The sequence below is a fragment of the Dipodomys spectabilis genome, unplaced genomic scaffold, assembly GCF_019054845.1.
Source record: "Dipodomys spectabilis isolate Male_0828 unplaced genomic scaffold, ASM1905484v1 ptg000360l, whole genome shotgun sequence".
In the NCBI taxonomy this organism is placed as follows: Eukaryota; Metazoa; Chordata; class Mammalia; order Rodentia; family Heteromyidae; genus Dipodomys; species Dipodomys spectabilis.
In genome coordinates, this window is record NW_024871037.1 from 430,322 (window position 1) to 452,395 (window position 22,074).

Below are 22,074 nucleotides of genomic sequence, written 5' to 3' on the forward strand. Positions count from 1 at the left end.
CATCTTTCACAAGAAGTTCTTTCCTCGTAGTTCCCTTAATTCGTGCTTGAGTTCTTTCTTAGGGCTTGGGGAATATCACCTGTAAGACCTCAAAAAAGCACGGTTAAAAATTAGTCCAGCCACGCACTGGTCAGGAGGCAGAGATCTGAGGATTGAGGTTCAAAGCCAGCTGGGGCAAGAAAGTCTGTGAGACTCATCTCCAGTGAACACCAGAAAAGCAGAAGTGGCACTGTGGCTCAAAGTGGTAGAGCACTAGCCTTGAGCAAGAGATCAGGGACAATGACCAGGCCACCAGAAAAAAAAATTAGTCTAGAGAAACACTAGATGCAGTCAACTGCTAGTAATAATTAGAACCATCTCTCTGCTGGGTACTGGTGGCTCCCTACTGTAATCTGACCTACACAGAAGGCTGAAAATTGTGGTTCAAAAGTAGTCTAGACAGAAAAGTCTGTAAGATTCTTAGCTCCAATTAACCACCAAAATGCCAGAAGTCAAGGTGTGGCTCAAATGGTAGAATACCAGCCTTAAGCGAAAAAGAGACAGTACCCAGGCCCTGAGTTCAAGTCCCATGACCAGCACCACACACACACACACACACACACACACACACACACACACACACACAGAGTTAACAGCAGTTCCCAACTTGCAAAGTTATAAGAAATTCATGTCTAAATAGACTCGCTATTACCTTGCCCATGTAATTGTAACTCCTCTGTATGGTATTTTCACAATAAAAATTTTAAAAAAATAGATTCGCTAGACAAGTGTACCCCCCTCCAGGGCATATTAAAGTTAACAGTGCCAGATACACAAACTAAAATGTTAACCTTTTTCTTTTTCTTTTTTTGTCAGTCATGGACCTGGGTGCTGTCCCTGAGCTCTTCAGCTCAAGGTGAACCCTCTACCACTTGAGCCACAATGCCACTTCTAGTTTTCTGAGTGGTTCACTGGCAATAAGAGTCTCATGGCCTTTCCTACCCAGGCTGGCTTTGAACTGTGATCCTCAGATCCAGCCTCCTGAGTAGCTAAAATAACAGGCATGAGCCACTGGCTCCAGACTTAGTTAACCTTCTTTAACTAGCACACTTCCCTAGGTTCAGTCGTGTAGCTAAGTAATCATGGCCTTAATCCTGATGCACATGGGAAAAATACATGAACACTCAATTAATAAAGGTGGAATTAAGTGCTACATAACTTTGAAGACCTACTTCTAAAACAAAAACAACTGTTCATTGTGTTGTCAGGCCCAGTGGCTCACACCTGTAAATGCTAGCTAAAAGGGAGGTGAAGATTAGGAACTGTGGTTCAAGGCCAGCCTGGTATTAAAAAAAAATAAGACACCATCTCAACCAATGGCTGGGGCTGGGCAGGTGCATGCCAGGCTTATGGAGGGAAGCAAGCAACACAATGGCTGGATGCCAGTGGCTGGAACCCAGTCATCTCAACCTGAGACACGGGCCAAGAAGACATGACCCTACCAGAAGTCTGGGGGGGGGGGGGGAGGGAAGAGGGGGACACTGCTTTTTTTTGGGGGGGGGAGAGAGGAGACTGCTTCTGTGCAGAGAAGACTAAGAAGGAGGGGGTGGGATTGGTGGAACCTCCTAAAAATGAGCTGCTCTTCTCTCTGGGTTCTAGGTGACACCCCCAAAACACACACACACACCATCCCACGGTCACCCCCAAGTTTCAGGGGTGCTGTCTTCAATTACCTGTCCTGAATTCCATGTGTGGGGTGGGGTGGCAGGTAAAAATGTGAGGGACACCCCAGACTGTTTCTCTCAGGGGACTCCTGGCAGGTTGTATCGGGGTGGGGGGATTAGGGGGAGGCTCCAGCCTCTGCCACCTCCAGCTGCTAGATGATGACAATGGCACTGGAGGCAGCAGGGGCCAACAGTTAGCAGGACAGGCCTTGGAAGAAGGGCTGGACACTGCGACTTCCGGTTGCTCAGCTCTCCAAGCTGTTACTCTCTAGCAAGCTTCGTCTCTCTGGTGTCACCGCCCCACCAAGCTGGATACTGCGACTTCCGGTTGCTCCTCGCTCCAGACTCGATCTCTCTAGGAATCCGCGTCTCTATGGTTCCTGGCTTTCTCCTCCTCCCTGAGGGAGGTAGGGCCAAGTTGGAGGCTGAGCTCTACCCTAGGCCTTTGGGGCTTTAGGTTGTGCTAACTGCCTGTGACCAGGAAGGGTTTACTATAACGAATCAGGAGGTTGTTGCTGGTGCCAGAATTAACCAGCTGCATCACCCCACCCTACACACACACACACACACACACACACACACACACACACACACACACACAGAGTTTTCAACAGTAGAGAAACATTGTAGCTTCAACCAAAATGTTCGTTTTCATTTTTCCCCTCCTTTCATGAAATTCTTGACATACTAATATTGTCAGTTTTGATGATACGTAGGATCCCTAATATTGTCAGTTCTGATGATACGTAGGATCCCTTTAACAACCACTTAAACTTTAACAAGTTTTGCCTACTCAAGAGCTGGTGGCTCACATCAGTAACTATACTTGCTCAGGAGGTTAAGATCCAGAGGATCTTGGTTCAAAGCCAACCGGGAAGAAAAGTCTGAGACTTTATTTCAAAAATAATCTGGGGAGGCAGGGAAGAAGAGGAGGACTGGCTAAGAACGGAGAGACCCTAACTGTTGCCAGATGGGTCAGGTGGAGCATGTGTGTGTGTGTGTGTGTGTGTGTGTGTGTGTGTGTGTGTGTGAAGGCATGCATGTTGGTACTAGGGCTTGAACTCAGCCTGTGCACTGTCTTTTTTCACTCAAGTCTGGTGTTCTACCACTTGGGCCAGAGCTCTATGTCTGACTTTTTGTTGTTGATTAATAGGAAAGAAAAGTCTCATGGACTTCCCTGCCCCAGGTGAGATTTGGATTTCTATCCTCATGGTCTCAGCCTCCAGACTAGCTAGAATTACTGGTGTGAGCTACTGTCTTGGGGCTGTTTTCTTAGGGGCACACTTTTCCCTAGCTATCTAGAAACGTACTAGGAATGCAAGAGTTTAGGTAGCTCACCAGCAGCTCACAACTGAGGGGAAAAAAGAGATACTAAATTTTTGTGTTCTTTTAACCTAAATGTGTGTATATATATATATAATAAAATATTATATATAATTATACATTATATTATATATTTACATATATTATATATATATATATATATATATGTTGTTGGCAACTCTTAAGTCAACTCATCTTAGAATTGCAAGACAAAAGAAAGCCAAGTGCCAGTGTCTCATGTCTGTAATACTAGCTACTCAGGAGGCTGAGATCTGGAGATCGTGGTTCGAAGCCAGCCTGGGCAGGAAAACCTGTTGCACTCTTCCAGAAAACTAGAAATGGCTCAAAATTGTAGAGTGCCAGCTAGCCATGAGCAAAAGAAGATCACGAGCCAGGCGCTGGTGGCTCACGCCTGTCATCCTAGCTACTAAGGAGGCTGAGATCTGAGGATCTCGGTTCAAAGCCAGCCCGGACAGGAAAGTCCATGAGACTCTTATCTCCAATGAACCACTAGAGAACCGGAAGTGGCGCTGTGGCTTATGCTGTAGAGCGCTCGCCTTGAGCTGAAGAGTGCAGGGACAGCGCCCAAGCCTAGAGTTCAAGCCCCACAACCGACCAAATAATAATAATAATATGATCAGGGACAGTGCCCAGGTCCTGAGTTGAAGGTTGAGGAAGGCCGAAAGAGGAGGCCCACAAGTTGAAGGCTAACCTGAACTATATAGTGAGACCCGTCTCAAAAACAAAACAAAAGACAGAGAGGGTTGGTGTTCATGATTTTACTAACAGGCTCTAAAAGGAATTGGTTTGGCCATAGTTCAACTCTCACTAAGACATGGCCATAATTCAGTCACTGCTAAGCACTAGAGCAAGGGTATAATTCCAGTACTTTAAGTTCCTAAAGTATGTTCCTTTCTTCCAACTGTCAAGGGGAAAATAAGCATGCATTCATTATCTTCAAACTATACCCTAGTTTTCTCTAAATACAAAAGTAGTACAGTTTCATTGTAGAAAATTTAGAAAACATAGAAAAGTGATACGGAAGAAAATAGAGATCATCAACAATTCTATCACTCATAAATAACCGGCTCTACTTTGGGTTACTTCCTTCCTCTTTTCCTACACATAATTTTTTAATTAGAAAAAAAACTGGATCAGTTTCATTGTTTTTCCTTCTTTCATTCCTGTCGTTTTTTTTTTTCCCACACAGTTTCCCCGTGGCATTAACATATTCTTCAAAAATGTTTACAATGTTGCAGGGCACTGATGGCTCACGCCTGTAATCCTAGCTACTCAGGAGGCTGAGATCTGAGGATCACGGTTCAAAGCCAGCCCGGGCAGGAGAGACTGTGAGACTCCTATCTCCAATAAACCACCAGAAAACTGGAAGTGGCGCTGTAGCTCAAGTGGTAGAGCGCTCGCCTTGAGCTGAAGAGCTGAGGGACAGCGCCCAGGCCCAGAGTTCAAGTCCCATGACCGACAAAAAAAAAAAAAAAAAATGTTTACAATGTTGCAGGGCACTGGTGGCTTACACCTGTAATCCTAGCTACTCAGGAGACTGAGATCTGAGGATTGCTGTTCAAAGCCAGCCTGGGCAGGAAAGTCCATGAGACTTTTATCTCCAATAAACCACTAGAAAACTGGAAGTGGCGCTGTGGCTCAAGTGGTAGAATGCTCGCTTGAGCTGAAGAGCTGAGGGACAGCGCCCAAGCGCAGCCCCACAACTGACAAAAAAAAAAGTTTACCATGAGCCGGGTACTCATGGCTCACGCCTGTCATCCTAGCTACTCTGGAGGCTGAGATCTGAGGATCATGGTTCAAAGCCAGCCCAGGCAGAAAAATCCGAGACTCTTATCTTTAATAAACTACTCCTAAAAATTCAGAAGTGACGCCGTGGCTCAAGTGGCTTCTTGAGCCAAAAAAGCTCATGGACAGTGCCCAGGCCCAGAGTTCAAGCCCCAGGACCAACATTTTTTTTTTCTCTTTACAATGGCTGCAGAAACATTATTAAGAATACACAATCAGGCTGGGAAGGTGGCTCAGTGGTAGAGCACTTGCCTTGCATGCATGAGGCCCTGAGTTCGATTTCTTAGCACCACATAACCAGAAAAAAAAAAAGCCGGAAGTGGTGCTATGGCTCAAGTGGTAGAGTGCTAGCCTTGAGCTGAAGAGCTGAGGGACAGCACTCAGGCCCAGAGTTCAGGCCCATGACCGGACCAAAAAAAAAAAAAAAAAAAGAATACACAATCAAGCAGAGTGCCAGTGATTCGCACCTGTCCCCCTAGCTACTCAGGAGGCTGAGATCTGAGGATCTAGGTTTGAAGCCAGCCAGGGCAGAAAAGTCCAAGGGACTCTTATCTCCAATAAACTACTCAGAAAAAGCTGAAAGTGGCGCTGTGGCTCAAGTGGTAGAACAGTCCCAAGTGAGTTTAAGCCCAGGCTAAGTAAAAGAAAACGAATAGCCAATCAGACAAGTTAGTGGCTCACACCTGTAATCCTAGCTATTCAGGCAGCTGAGATGTGAGGATCACAGTGTGAAGCCAGACATAGGCAGGAAAGTCTCTGAGATTCTCATCTCCAGTGAACCACAAAAAGCAGGAAGTAGAGCTGAGGTTCAAGTGACAGGGCTCTAGCAAAAAAGTTCAGGGGTGGAGCCCAGGCCCTGAGTTCAAGCTTCCAGGACCAGCACAAGAGAGACAGAGAGAAAGAATAGACAATCATTCAGTTAACCCAGTACTGTTGGAAAATCATTTGGCTTTTTTTCCTTTCCGTTATATCAAAGCCAGCAGGAATATCATTCCTTTTGTTCACCTTTCTGTACATATTTTCCCTGCATGGATTTTTTTTTTTGGTCAGTTGTGGGGCTTGAACTCTCGGCCTGAGTGCTGTCCCTGAGCTCTTCAGCTCAAGGCCAGCGCTCTACCAGTTGAGCCACAGCGCCACTTGTGGCTTTCTGGTAGCTTATTGGAGGTAAAAAATCTCATGGACTTTCCTGCCTGGGCTGGCCTTGAATCCCAATCCTCAGATCTCAGCCTCCTGAGTAGCTAGGATGACAGGCGTGAGCCATTGGCACCCAGCACAAAACTACTTTTCAGAAAAGAAGCAGTTAGCTGTATGGTTGACAACTGGTTAATTAGGAGACTTCTATGTCCTTGCTATGTTTTCTCTGATGTTGAAAAAGCTGCGAGCTGTAACGGTAGGCTTTCCCACACTGCTCACACTTGTAAGGCTTCTCCTTCGTGTGGGTCCTCAAATGCAGAATAACTTGGGAAGTCTGTCGGAAAGATTTCCCACATTCATTACAGCTATAAGGCTTCTCTCCAGTGTGAACTCTCCGATGGTCCAGAAGATTGCGATTGGAAGTAAAAGCTTTGCCACACTCGTTACAGGTGTAAGGTTTCTCTCGGCGATGGAGTCGCTGGTGTTCTTGAAGCATCTTCTTTAAGATGAAGGCTTTCCCACACTCATTGCATTCGTAGGGCTTTTCCCCGCTGTGAAGTCTCTGATGATCTAGAATCTTGGTGTGGGAACCACACGATCGCCCACACTCCTTACACTGGAACACCTTTTTCCCTTTGTGCATTCTCTGATGTTGACTGAGGTTGGAACTCCGGCTAAAGGCTTTCCCACACTCAAGACAACTGTAAGGCTTCTCTCCAGTGTGCACCCTGTGGTGGGAAATAAGTCCTGAGCTCCGACTGAAAGTTTTCCCACACTCCTTGCATGCGTAAGTTCTCTCTTCACTGTGGACTTCTTGGTGTCGGATAAGGTGGGACTTCCCGCTGAATGATTTGCCACACTCGCTGCACCTGTAGGGTTTGAGTCCACTGTGAATTCTCTGATGCACTACTAGGTTGGAGCTATGACTGAAGGCTTTGCCACACTCCCTGCACTTGTACGGTTTCTCACCAGTGTGGATTCGTTCATGCACAGTAAGGTTGGCACTCTGACCGAAGGCTTTGCCACATTCCGCACACACGTACTGTCTCTTATCAGCTTGAACTTTCTCCTTTGTTAGAGGACCCTGGTGCTGGCTACCATCTCCTTCAGGTTCTGGATCATTCCCTTCTGTGAAGGCGGTTGTGTCTTTCACCACAGGGTATTGGAAATTTCTTGTCTTTCTCCTCATTATTGCCTGATGGAAAGGATGTTTTTTTTAAAAAATATTATTATTTTTTCAGAGGAGCTGTTGATAATGGTGGCATCCTGAGCATCACGTCTGTGGAATTCTTGCAAGAATACAGTATAAGGATGGTTTGGTTTGGTTTGGTTTTTCAGGAATAGTGTCAATACCTCCTCAACCCCAGCTTGACCATTTAACTGAAAAAAAAAAAATACATGTTGTACATGTCACCACTGGTGGTTCATGCCTGTAATCTTAGCTACTCAGGAGGCTGAGATCTGAGGATCATGGTTCAAAGCCAGCCCAGGCAGGAAAGTCGCCAAGACTCTGATCTCCAATAAACTACCAGAAAACTGGAAGTGGCACTATGGCTCAAGTGGTAGAGTGCTCACCTTGAGTTGAAGAGCTGAGGGACAGTGCCCAGGCCCAGAGTTCAAGCCCCATGCCCCAAAACAAAAAAAATCAATATAATCTGGCCTCTACTATGTGAAATGACTAATCTCCAGATGAGTTTGGCTTGTAGTTGAGTTGGCTTCCTTTCTTTCTCTCTTTTGTTCTCTTTCTTTCTCTCTTTCTCTTTTTCTCTCCTTCCTTCCTTCCTTCCTTCCTTCTTTCTTTCTTTCTTTTTTTCTTTCTTTCTTTCTTTCTTTCTGTCGTTAACAGCTTGAAGTCAGGGCCTGGGCACTGTCCCTGGGCTTTTTTTGCTCAAAGTTAAGGCTCCACCACTTTGAGTCACAGCTCCACTTCTGTTTTTCTGGTAGTTCATTCGACATAAGTGTCTCATGGACTTTCCTGCCTGGGCTAGCTCTGAACCACCAAGCTCAAATCTCAGACTCCAGAGTAGCTAGGAATACAGACGTGAGCCACCAGTGCCTGGCTAGCTGATCTATTTTCTTACTTGGAGTGATACAGTGGCTGGCACCTAATAGACACTCAAAATTGTTCTATAGAAGAGCAAGCAGATTCTGTCTTAGAATATGGCTAAGAATTCTAGAAACCCTCTAGGTGCAGCTAAACCACCTTGGTTTACCTCCTATGTATTCTCAGGGCCTGGGCACTGTATCTGAGCTTCTTTTGCTCAAGGGTAGCACTCTACCACTAGAGCCACAGCACCACTTCAGGCTTTTTCTGCTTATGTGGTACTGTAGAATCAAACCTAGGGTTTCATGCATACTAGGCAAGCACTCTACCACTAAGCCACATTCCCAGCCCTCCTCCTCATTATTTATTTATTTATTTTTGTCATTTGTGGGGCTTGAACGCTGTCCCTTAGCTCTTCAGTTCAAGGTGAGTGTCTACCACCTGAACCACAGCACCACTTCTGGTTTTTTGGTGGTTAATTGGAGATAAGACTCTCAAGAACTTTCCTGTCTAGGCTGGCTTTGAACCGCAATCCTCAGAGCTCTGCCTCCTGAGTAGCTAGGATTACAGGTGTGAGCTACTGATGTCTGGCTATCCACATTATTTTAAAAATGATTAATAAAAATTTAATAGGATCATAGTTTGAAGCCAAGCAGGACAGAAAAGTCCCCATGAGACTTTTATCTCCAATTAACCACTCAAAATCCAGAAGTGTGCTGTGGCCCAAGTGGTAGAGTACTAGTCTCAAGCACACCGAAGCTCAGGGACAGTGGCCAGGTCTTGAGTTTAAGCCCCATAACAGACTAAAAAAATTCAATAGACTTATGATCTACAACCTGGTATTTCTGATTTATGTATAACTTGTACAATGAAGCTGGGCACCAGTGGCTCATCCGAGGAATGAGAAATATTTGCTTTCAATCCTTGACCCCTCATCCTTTAGCAAGTAGGAGTCCTGTCTCAAGACTAATTTCACAGTCTAACTCTCACCTGTTCAGCAAAGATGATTTGTATGGCAGCAACTTCACTCCAAATGATCTACTCAGCACATTTTGCCTGGTTTCCTCTTTAGATTCAATGAGGAAGCTCCTAGTACAGTCAAGAATTGCTGTTGACAGATACGAACGATGAGTTCTCTTAGAGCTCAACTCTAAGCAGATATTCAGACAATATCCATTCTAAGGTAATATCCTGTCCTTAAGAACCGTGGCTGGGCGCCGTGGCTCATGCCTGTAATTCCAGCCGCTCAGGAGGCTGAGATTTGCAGAATGCAGTTTGAAGCCAGCCGAGGCAGGAAAGTCCATGAGAGACCTACCTCCAACTGATCATAGGAAAAAAATGCAATTGGCACTGTGGCTCAAGTGGTAGAGTGCTAGGCCTTGAGCAAATGCTCGGGGACTAAAGAGCTAAAGTAACTCCATTTTGAGATTAACGCCACCAACCTGTAGCTGTGTTGCCCTCAGATTAACCCCAAAAGAAAAAAAAAAACTGTTCTCAGAAAAACTTCAAGTTTCTACCAACCCTGCCCACCCTTATGAAACAGAGCAAGGGCTGGGAAGGTGGCTCAGTGGTAGAGCGCTTGCCTTGCATGCCAGAGGCCCTGGGTTCGATTCCTCAGCACCACATAAGCAAAACGAAAAAAGCCGGAAGTGGTGCTGTGGCTCAAATGGTAGAGCGCTAGCCTTGAGCTGAAGAGCTGAGGGACAGCGCCCAGGCCCAGAGTTCTGGCTCCACAACCAACCCAAAAAAAAAAAAAAAAAAAAAAGAAACAGAGCAATTGCCCAAGTGTTCCATCAGAAAAAGGGAAGTGTGGTCAGGGTGGACTCAAACCTCAGTACTATGAAATTTTTAACCAATCATGTAACTGCTTGTGTGGAAACCCCCTGAACTTGTGAACTTGTTTGTTCAATACCATAAAAAGCTATGCTGATTTTGTACTCAGGGCCTCTTAGTATCACCAGTTACCAAGTGCATGCAGGACCAAGCTCAAGCTTGTGATAAACGACTCTTGGCTGTTTGCATTGATCGTGGTCTCTGGTGGTCTGTGAGGGGGCATCTGAAATCAGGTAGTTCATCTGGGGGCTCGTCCGGGATGCCCCCCTCCAGAAGCTCACCCAGATGCCTGATCAGCAAGTCGTCTAGCCGGCTGGTAAGTAGGGGTGCAGCTGCTTCATGTGAAATGTTTTGTGTTTGATTAGCAAGTAGGGTTTTGTGACTGGCAAGAAACCTATAAGGTCACCAGTGGGCCGGTGGAAGACGTTCCTCGGACCTTTAGGGGAAGCCATCTCCCGGGTGGGGATGCTCCGGCCTCCGCTACTGCGGGTAAAGGGTGGATTCGAGCTCAAGTCTCGACGCACATGCTGTCCCTGTCTTGTCTGTATTTGTCATTCTGATTCAGCGCCTCTTTTTCTTTGTTCATCTTACTTTTATTTTCAGATCAAAGGGCATCCTGGAGCCCCCCAAAACGGGCAGCCAGTGGCTTCTTTCACCCCAGCCACTCTCCCGCTTTAGTTAATCCTTTTGGAATTCCAGGACCACATGAGGAGTCGATTTATTCCCCAGAAGACCTCTTTCTGTGCGCCGGAATCCCCAACCCGAGCCAGCGCCGACTTTATCAATTCCTTCTCGGGTGCCTATTCCTTTCAGCAGTTTCCTCCTTGGGCTGGGCCCTTTTTCACTTTGAAATGGGGCAGGACCAGCGTACTCCCTTGACTCTCCTGACTAATCATTTTAAGGATGCTAAAGACAGGGCCCACAATTTGAGTTTGGAAATCAAGAAAGGTAAGTTGATCACTCTTTGTCGGTCAGAATGGCCGGCTGTTGAGATTGGATGGCCCCCAGAGGGCACCTTTAACCTGTCAATCACTCAGAAGGTAAAGCATCGAATATTTTTGCCTGGAAAACGGGGACACCCAGATCAGATTCCTTATATCCTGGTGTGGGAAGATCTGGTAGAAACCCCCCCACTCCGCAGGTGGATATCCCCCTTCCTGTTCCCCACTTCTGGCGCATCCACCATATTGACCCTAAAAGGCCCACAGGTGCCTAGTCCATCAGCGCCTCCTCCTGTTCTGATGGAGGAAGATCCGAATCTCCTCTTCCTCGATACTCCACCCCCACTTAACCCTACCCCGCAGCCCCCAGCAGCGCCTCTGGCCCCCAAGGAGGCAGCAGCGGCAGCAGGGTTGGGGGGAGATAGAGGGGAAGACTTAGAGGGCCCTGCGGGGAGGATGCGAGGTCACACCCTTAGGACTGCCAGTCTGCAACCTCCGGACTCGACCATAACCTTGCCGCTTCAGGAGATCAGACCACCCGATGACACAGGGAACCCGAGGCTCCAATACTGGCCCTTTTCCACCAGTGATTTATATCATTGGAAGTCCCAAAATGCAAAATTTTCAGAGAACCCTAAAGATTTGATTACTCTTTTAGACAGTGTGATGTTTACTCACCAGCCTACCTAGGATGACTGCCAGCAGTTGCTCCGGATCCTGTCCACCACTGAAGAAAGAGAGGATCCAGGCAGAGGCTCAGAAACAAGTCCCAGGAGATAACGGGCAGCTCACCCTTAATCCGGATCTAATTAATGCTTCCTTCCCCTTGACCAGGCCCCCTCCAGACAATTGGGATTACAGTACGGCTACAGGTAGGGAGAGGCTTCAGGTCTATCGCCAGACTCTAATGGTGGGTCTCCGGGCAGCTGCTTGCAAGCCCACTAATTTGGCCAAAGTATCTTCAATAATGCAGGAAAGGAATGAGTCCCCCTTTCGACAGTACACCCCCTTGGATCCAGGTGCCCCCGAAAGTCAGGCCGCAGTAGTCATGTCCTTTGTTAACCAGGCAGCCTCAGATATTAAAAGGAAATTACAAAAGCTTGAGGACTTGGAGGGTAAGTATATTCAGGACTTAGTGAGAATAGACCAAAAAGTATACAATAATAGAGATGCTCTGGAAGAAAAGCAAGTACGGGCTACCAACAAGACCCCAGAGACAGCTAGGAGGCAGAGGCAGAGGACTAGGGCCAAACCAGTGCACCTTTTGCTGTGAGACCGGACATTGGGCTAAAGAATGTCCCAAAAGAAAAGAACAGAGATCCAGACAACGGTCCCCCCAGAGACCAATGTTAAACACCCCCCCCAATGAAGACTAGGGGTGACAGGGTTCAGCTCCCCTCTCCAAACCCAGGATAACTCAAGGTGGAGGGGACTCCAGTAGACTTTCTAGTTGACATGGGGGCTCAGCATTCAGCCTTGATTGAGCTTAGCGGAAAGGTTTCTGACAATGCTGTGTGGGTACAAGGAGTCACCGGAGTAAAGAGATACCCATGGACCACTAAAAAACTGTTGACCTTGGAAATGGGAGAGTGACTTATTTTTAGTCATTCCCCACAGCCCCTACCCCTTTCTGGGTCAAGATCTGTTGACCAAGATAGGGGCACAAATTCATTTTCACCCCGATGGCCCTCGAGTAAGGACTTACGAGGTCAGCCATTTCCTATGCTGACTTTGGCTTTAGAGGATGAATACCACCTTCACCAACAACTGCAACCTCCAGACACAGACATCAATTACTGGCTGAGCAGGTACCCCGGGGCTTGGGCCGAAACTGGAGGGATGGGCCTGGCAAAACACCGACCAGCCCTCTTTATTGAGTTAAAACCAGGGGCTGATCCGGTCAGGGTCCACCAATACCCCATGACCAAGGATGCCCACATTTGGAGGCTATTAGAGCAGGAGGTGCTATGCCCCTGCCGATCTGCCTGGAATACCCAACTGTTACCAGTCTGGACGCCCAACTCCAACAAGTACCAGCCAGTACAGGACTTAAGGGAAGTAATTAAGAGGGTCATGGACATTCACCCTACAGTGCCTAACCCCTACACTCTCTTGAGTGCCCTCAGTACAGGACCTGGTACATTGTCCTGGATCTCAAGGATGCATTCTTCAGCTTGCCCTTGGCACCCAAAAACCAGGATCTCTTCATGTTCGAATGGACAGATGCAGGAAAAGGTATTAACGGTCAGCTGACCTGGACATGACTTCCCCAAGGCTTCAAAAACTCACCAACCCTGTTTGATGAAGTTTTACATGAGGACTTGGGTGAGTTTTGGGAAAGCCACCCTGGCTTGACTTTACTACAATACGTGGATGATTTGCTTATAGCTGCAGAGACTCAGGAAGAGTGCACTCAGGGAATGGAGGACTTACTCCAGACTTTGGGTAATCTGGGGTACCAGGCATCCACCAAGAAAGCCCAAATCTGTAGATCAGAAGTGACATATTTGGGGTACCTTCTAAAAGAGGAGCAGCATTGGCTGACTGAGGCAAGAAAAGAGACTGTTCTTAAAATACTGCGACCTGACTCCCTGGGAGGGGCAAAGGAATTCCTGGGGTCCACCAGCTTCTACTGTTTATGGATCCCGGGATTTGCGGAGTTGGCCAAACCCCTATATGAGATGACCACAGAAAAAAACAACCTTTCCAATGGACAGAAAAAGCAGAGCAGGCATTTCAAAGACTAAAAACAACCCTGCTGTCCGCCCTGGCTCTGGGTCTGCTGGACATCTCTAAGCCTTTCTACCTCGATGTAGATGAGCATAAGGGGGTAGCAAAAGGGGTTTTGACACAGCAGCTGGGACCCTGGAAATGACCAGTTGCCTATCTATCAAAAAAACTGGACCCAAGCCGCCCACTGGTGGCTCATGCCTGCAATCCTAGCTACTCAGGAGGCTGAGATCAGAGGATCGTGGTTCAAAGCCAGCCAGGGCAGGAAAGTCCGTGAGACTCTTATCTCCAATAAACCACCAGAAAACCGGAAGTGGCGCTGTGGCTCAAGTGGTAGAGCGCTCGCCTTGAGCAAAAGAGCTGAGGGACAGCGCCCAGGCCCAGAGTTCAAGCCCCATGGCTGACCAAACAACAACAACAACAACAACAACAAAAACTGAACCCAGTTGCGGCTGGATGGTCTCCATGTCAGAGGATAATAGTGGCCACAGCAATTATGGTCAAAGATGCTTTCAGGCACCAATGGCACTCAACCCTGCAACACTATTGCCAGCCCCAGACCTGGAGGCTCCCCTCCACGATTGCGCACAGATCCTTGCGCAAGTTCATGGGACCAGAGAAGATCTCAGTGACCAGCCACTGCCAAACTCAGATGCCACCTGGTTCACCGATGGGAGCAGTTTCATCCGTGATGGCAAGAGATATGCAGGGACTGTGGTAGTCTCAGAGACCGAGGTGATCTGGGCTGAGCCTTGGGAACACCAGCCCAAAGGGCAGAACTCATAGCCCTCACTCAGGCCCTGACTTTGGGTAAACAGAAGCAGCTAACCGTCTACACTGACAGCCAGTATGTCTTCACCACGGCCCATGTGCATGGGACCATTTATAAAGAGAGAGGACTATTAATGGCAGAGGGAAAAAAACCATACAAAACAAGGAAGAGATTCTTGCTCTCCTAGAGGCGCTGTGGCTACCCAAGAGACTGGCCATTGTCCACTGCCCTGGACATCAAAAGGCAAGAGACAGGGTATCCAGGTGGAGCACAAATTGGCCCTTACCCTCCCAGATCCAGGGCCCCGAGAATTGTCCGAGGTACCCCAGTACACAGAAGAGGATTTAAACTGGATCAAAGAATTGCACCCATGGACACAGTGCATACAGGGATGGTGGCAGGACTATCAGGGAAAGATTATAGTTCCGGAGAAACTAGGCCACCAGATTTTACAAGAAAAAAAATGCATCAAACCACCCACCTGGGAGAAAGGAGAATGCAAGACCTGCTAAGATGCATGCAGCTTAAAATTAAGGGTGCCACTTCCAAAATTCAGCAGATTGTAGCAGCTTGCAAGACAGGCCAGCTCACTAATGTGGGACACAGCACAGTGGGTTTGGGTACTAGAGAAAGGAGGGGCAGACCAGGAGTGTACTGGGAGGTAGATTTTACTGAAGTAAAACCAGGGAGTAACAAAGAAGTTATTGGAAGATATTCTGCCCAGGTACCGTTTCCCCTTGATGATAGGCTCAGACAATGGACCTGCCTTCCTGTCTATGGTAAGTCAGGGATTGGCTTCCATCCTTGGGGCGGATCGTCCCCAGAGTTCAGGACACGTAGAGAGAATGAATTGGACCTTAAAGGAGACCTTGACCAAATTGACCATGGAGACTGGCGGAGACCGAGTGGCCCTCCTTCCTTATGCCTTATACAGGGTCTGCAACTCTCCCTGTAAATTAGGAGCTACCCCTTTTGAAATTACGTTTGGCTTGCCCCTACCTGTTATCCCCAGCTTATCAAGTCTTGCAATTGTGGAATTTGATGATTCAGAACTGTTGTACTCTTTGCGGGCACTACAACAGGGTCACCAGGACGTGTGGCCCGTGACTTGAGAGCACTCTACAAGACAGGGCCTCCTCCCCAGCCACACAAGTTCCAACCTGGAGAATGGGTCTACGTCAGGAGACACCAACAAGAGACCCTAAAGCCTCGCTGGAAGGGACCCTACATAGTACTTCTCACCACTCCCACCGCTCACAAATCTTAATCCACTAATGCTTAAGCTGCACGCTTTTACATAGGTTTGCTTGCTTTAATTAGCTGCTTCGTTTCCTGTAATAATCCCCACTACCCATATAAGTGGACTTGGACCATTAGTAATCTTGGGTCGGCCAGGGAACTAGTTCCTGGCACCTAAGGCTGGGCTTTCGCTCTGGTTTCCAGACTTAACTTTTGACTTGTGCAAAATAACTGAAGGATCATGGCCAAATGGTGACCTACAGGGCCAGGATGCAAGCTGTAGGATACATAAATGGTATATGTGCCATTTATGTAGGGAAAGGACCCTAGCAAATGTAGAAGTGTTGGTGACTTCTATTGTGAACAATGGGGGTGTGAAACAAGTGCATTTGGCGGGAAATGATTTTGGGACTTTTCACAAATGACAGCTATGGGACCTACGATTCAAATTAAGTTTACTCCAACAGGGAAAAGAGCAGAAGGATGGGAAATAGGAAAAACATGGTGATTCAGGTTTCATATTAGCCCTGATGGAAGGCTCATATTGGCTCTTAGACTCACCAAAACATTAATCCAACCCCTAGCAGTGATAGGACCCAATAAAGCTTTAAGACCAACTATAAGCGTATCCCACATCTGTCACAACAAAAATCCACGAGCAAAAACAGGTTGGCAGAAAGCCAACCCCTGGGGACCTCTATATGGAAACTGCTGGCAGATACCTATGCAGTCCTAAATCAGACTCAGCCAGAAATAACGAAATCTTGCTGGTTAGGCTATGACAGGCAGTTTCCTTTCTATGAGGGCGTAGCTGTAAGAGGCAGTTTCTGCACCAGTTCAGATGTTAGTCAATGTAGATGGCAGCAAAAGAGTGGTGTAAAGTAAACCCTTCAGTCAGTTGTCAGAAATGGACTGTGTTTAGGGAAAGTGCCCTCCCAATATTCTTATTTGTATAACCGAATGTTTACACTAAATCCAAATAAGAGATATATAATCCCCCCAGAAAATGAATGGTGGGCCTGTCCTATGGGATTGACCCCCTGTGTACATGGAGAAACCTTAAACCAGTTAGGCAGCTTTTGTGTATTCATCCAATTAACCCCACGCCTAATTTAAATCCTTAAAGTACAAAGAGAACCTGTCACAGCCATTGTAACTATTGGGGCTCTGTTAAGGCTAACTGGACTAGGAGCTGGAGTGGCCTTATTGGTTACGCACAAAACTTCCTATGCAAATCTTCGGGTAACAATAGATGAAGATATCAAACACCTAGAACACTCCATAGCGTATCTCCAAAAGTCCCACAACTCCTTGTGCTACAAAACAGAAGAGGATTAGACTTAATATTCCTACAAGAAGGGGGACTGTGTGTGTGGCATTGGGAGAGGAATGTTGTTTTTATGGAAACCACTCAGGAATTGTCAAAGAGTCACTGGCTAAAGGAACGATTAGCTAGACGACAAAAAGAGAGGGAAGAGCAAGAAGGATGGTTTGAATCATGGTTTAACTACTCCCGATCGCTGACAGCATTAATCTCTACCTTGGTAGGTCCTCTTATTGTACTTTGGCTTGTACTTACTGTAGGCCCCTGCGTGATAAACGAATTAATGGCATTTGTTAAAAAACGGGTAATCACCATACAATTAGTGGTATTGAGACAAAAATATCACCCTCTGATACAGGATGGGACATCCATTGAGATGTCCACTTACTATACTGCTTAGGGAACCATGATTGGTCCCCGATGCTCTAGAAGAGGAGAGAATGAAGAGCTAAAGTAGCTCCATTTTAAGATTAAGCCCACCAACCTATAGCTGTGCTGCCCTCAGATTAACCCCAAAAGAAAAAAAAAAAACAGTTCTTGGAAAAACTGCAAGTTGCTACCAACCCTGCCCACCCTTAAGAAACAGAGCAATTGCCCAAGTGTTCCATCAGAAAAAGGGGAGTGCGGTCAGGGTGGACTCAAACCTCAGTACTGTGCAATTTTTAACCAATCATGTAACTGCTTGTATGGAAACTCCCTTGTGAACTTGTTTGTTCAATACTATAAAAGCTATGCTGATTTTGTGCTCAGGGCCTCTTAGTATCACCAGTTACCGAGTGCATGCAGGACCAAGCTCGAGCTTGTGATAAACGACTCTTTGCTGTTTGCATTGATCGTGGTCTCTGGTGGTCTGTGAGGGGGCATCGGAAATCGGGTACTTCAAAAGGGTCATCAGCATTGTTCTCCTAGGAGCACCCATTTTGTAGAATTACTAAGGCCTCAAATGATGTTTTGGGTTCCTACTCCCTACCTTGTCCCCCCTCCAGCAGCCCCCCCCCCCCCTCCCCAGGTAGGTGAGCTCAGACTCAAGCTTCTAAAGTTGTCAAACCTGTTTGTATCACCTTCCCTCCCAGAACAGAGCTCTCTGTCTTGTGTACCAGACTGACCCTACCTGACCCCAAGTTGTAGGACACCGGAAACCTGTAGTGGGGACAGGGGCTTGATATCACTTGAGGGAAGAAAAAAAAAAACGTATGACTATCCTTGGGCCAAGCCTATGTTCCCTAGAATCACAGAGTCCTGGCTGGTTGAGGCAGAGAGAGCCACGATCAGATTCAGCGATCGGCGGACTCCAGTAACTCCATCCTGGGGACTACTTGGGCTCTGGACCACAACTAGGCCGTTGCCATGGCGACCCAAAGCTAGAGAGGAGATGAGGAAGATGGTGATGGGGTTGGGGATCTAAGTTCTGCGTCCGTCCATCCATCCATCCATCCATCCATCCATGCATCCATCCATCCATCCTGCCATCCATCCATCCATCTATCCATCCTTCCTGCCATCCATCCATCCATCCACCCACCCACCCATCCATCCATCCATCCATCCATCCATCCATCCATCCATCCATCCATCCATCCATCCATCCATCCATCCATCCTGCCAGCCAGCCAGCTTGGATCTAAGACAAAAGAAGCAGCGATGGAAAGAAGAGGGGAGAGGTTCACCACGACCTCACCCCCACCTCACCCCACTCCCGGTCTGGGATCTCACCCCCAGGCCCCCCCAAACCGGCCCCCAAGTTCCCTCCCCCCCACACACACTTCCACCTACAATCAGCCCCCCCAGAGCTCACCAGAACAAAACTTCTGGGAACCAGACGGACCAGGAACTGCGTCAGCGTCTCCCCATGAATCCCTTCCCCCACCACACCCCCCATGGAGACCCTCCGGCCCTTCTAGGCATCTGGAAGTTTCCGCGCCTCTGTGGTTTCCCACACACACCCCTCCCCTGTCAGCCCCTGCCCCCAGATGCTTACAAAGACATCCAGCGCTCTGGCACCGCCCCTAACACAGGCTGTGCGCGACCATTGGCCGAGGAGATGGGCGGAGTTAGAAGTCCAGCCAATGAAAAGCCACACCACACTCTCTTGAAAGCGGGGGGGGGGGGGGGGGGGAGGGGGGGGTCGAGCAGAGATGAGTGGGGTTGGAAGTCCAGCCAATGAGAAGCCACCATCCTCCTTGGAAAGGGGCGGAGATGGGCGGGGTTAGAAATCCAGCCAATGAGAAACCACCACCCCCTCCTTGATAGGGGCGGAGCCACCAGCCAACAACAACAACAACAAACCACACAAGAGATTTCCCAAGGCAAAGAAACCATGGGAACCCAAGAACCCATTCTAAGAATATCCCTAACATGGAGCCATGGGTGACAATGTTATCAGACACTTTGTATTCATATAGTGTTTTGTAGAATAGGAACTTCTTTGTACAACTATTTAAAGATAAGAAAAAAAATTTAAAAAAATATTCCTCACAAGAAGACATTCCAACACTTTGTGAAAATCCTTCAGCGGTGAGAGACTGAGAAAAATGGTTCTTCTACACCTTATAAAGGCTATAGAGTCAAATTTAAAAAATGGAAAACTGGAAAACACACACACACACAGATCACAGGGTCAGATGATTTTTTTTAAAATCCGTAATTTTATTTACACTTCGAAATGACCAATGAAAGTTTTGATTTTTTTCCCCCAAAGGTACTTACAGTTTTTTTTTTGTTGTTGTTGTTGTTTGTTTTCATCCATGCAAGGACCCGAGACTGTTCCAGAAAGCCAGGGCATTCATTTTTCATTGGCCAGCAACACCTACAGACTAGAAGCAGATACAGGTGTGTCTACTGCTGGTTCTCAACCTTCAGATGATGAGTATGGTTAAAGGGAAAAGAGTAGACAATTTTTTAAATGTAAACATACACTAGCCAGGATGGTATTAACTACAGATGGGCCCAGAAGTGGCCAACTCAAGGCAGAAGACTGTCCAAGTATAGCCTAGGTAATGGTGCAAGATCCTCTAGATCTGAGTAAACTCAACATGAAACCCTTTTTTGTGTGTTTTATTTTTTGCCAGTCCTAGGGCTTGAACTCAGGGCCTGCACGCTTGAGTGAGATACTCACTCAATGATGGCACTCTACCACTTCAATCATACCTCCACTTCAGCAATTTGCCCCTTAATTGGAGCTTAGGCATTGTCCCTGAGCTTTTTCCTTTCCTTCCTTCCTTCCTTCCTTCCTTCCTTCCTTCCTTCCTTCCTTCCTTCCTTTCTTTCTTTCTTTCTTCTCTCTCCCTCCCTCCCTCCCTCTCTCTGTCTCTGTCTCTGTCTCTCTCTTTTTTTGCTGGTCCTGGAGTTAGAACTCAGGGCCTGGGCTCTGTCCCTGAGCCTCTCTGTGCTCTAGGCTAGCACTTTACCACGAGCCACGGCACTACTTCTGGCAATTTCTGCGTATGTGGTACTGAGGAATCGAACCTAGGGCTTCATGCATGCGAGGCAGACTCTAAGGCACATTCCCATTCCTTCCCTGAGCTTTTTCACTGAAGGCTAGCACTCTACAACTTTGAGACACAATGCCACATCCATTTTTCTGGTGTTTAATTAGAAATTAGAGTCTCACAGACTTTCCTGTCCAGGATGGCTTTGAATCATGATCCTCAGATCTCAGCCTCCTAAGTAGCTAGGATGACAGGTATGAGCCACTGGCGCCTGGCCCATGAGACTTTTTTCTCCAATTAATCACCAAAAAAAAAAAAAAACACCCTGAAAGTAGAGTTGTAGCTCAAATGGTAGAGTGCAAGTCTTTTTTTTTTTTTTTTTTGTCGGTCATGGGGCTTGAACTCTGGGCCTGGGCGCTGTCCCTCAGCTCTTCAGCTCAAGGCGAGTGCTCTACCACTTGAGCTACAGCGCCACTTCCGGTTTTCTGGTGGTTTATTGGAGATAGGAGTCTCACGGTCTCTCCTGTCCTGGCTGGCTTTGAACCGCGATCCTCAGATCTCAGCCTCCTGAGTAGCTAGGATTACAGGCGTGAGCCACCAGCGCCCGGCTTAGAGTGCAAGTCTTGAGCAAACAATCTTAGGGACAGAACTCAGGCCTTGAGTTAAAGATAGCATGCACATGTGCACAAACACATACACACACACACCACCACCACCAGCACCACCATCACCACCACCACCACCACCAGAAAACCCAAACTTGCTACCTTATGTCCACCAGTCATGAAGAGAATCATATTGAGAATGAGTACAGCCCAGCCAGCTGTGGTGGCCCAGGACAATAATCAAGGAGGTGAATAAGTGCAAAAGGCCCAGCATAGTATACATTGTTTCTAAATGGTTGTAATTTGTACAAAGTCCTATAGATATAGTAAATGAGAATACAGGGCTGGGGATGTAGCTTAGTGTCGAGTGTTTGCCTAGCATGCATAAAGCCCTGGGTTCAATTCCTCAGTACCATATACACAGAAAAAGCCAGAAGTGGCACTGTGGCTCAAATGGTAGAGTGCTAGCCTTGAGCAAAAGAAGCTCAGGGACAGTGCCCAGGCCCTGAGTTCAAGACCCAGGACTGGCAAAAAAAAAAGACTGAGAGAGAGAGAGAGAGAGAGAGAGAGAGAGAGAGAGAGAGAGAGAGAGAGAGAGAGAGACAGAGAGAGAGAGACAGAGAGAGAGAGAGACAGAGAGAGAGAGAGACAGAGAGAGAATATTACAGACACTGAAGTTTCTGGGGGAAAAGACCATGATATGATCTTTTTCTGGCATTATGTTGCAGGACAGGGCTTTCTGACTAAGCCCTGGGCCTTTCCACTTCTTTGTACAATGCATTAACAGGTCCTTATATGCTGCAGTCTTCCAGAATGACATGATTCTGTTACTTAGCAACAGAAGGGCAGTGTCATCAGGGATACAAAGTACATGGGCAATGGACTCTTAGGGCAGATAGGTAGGAGACAAAAGCAGGTGCCGGTGGCTCATGCCTGTCATCCTAGCTACTCAAGAGGCTGAGATCTGAGGATCAAAGTTCAAAGCCATCCCGAGCAGAAAAGTTCATGAGACTCTCATCTCCAATGAACTACTAGAAAACCACAAATGGTGTTGTGGCTCAACTGGTAGAGTGCATGACTTGAACACAGAGAAGCCCAGGGACGGCGCCCAGGCCCAGAGTTCAAGCCCCACAACAGACAGACAGACAGACAGACAGACAGACAGACACAGACACAGACACACAAAGTCCTC

At 47.3% G+C, this 22,074-nt stretch overlaps 1 protein-coding gene across 1 annotated transcript; it reads right to left on the reverse strand.

Moving 5' to 3' along the window:
• Positions 1–6,159: 6,159 nt before the first annotated feature.
• Positions 6,160–7,155, reverse strand: Znf660 (zinc finger protein 660). The gene has a single exon (XM_042666101.1). It carries the CDS (start codon positions 7,153–7,155, stop codon positions 6,160–6,162), a length of 996 nt encoding a protein of 331 aa, XP_042522035.1.
• Positions 7,156–22,074: the final 14,919 nt, after the last annotated feature.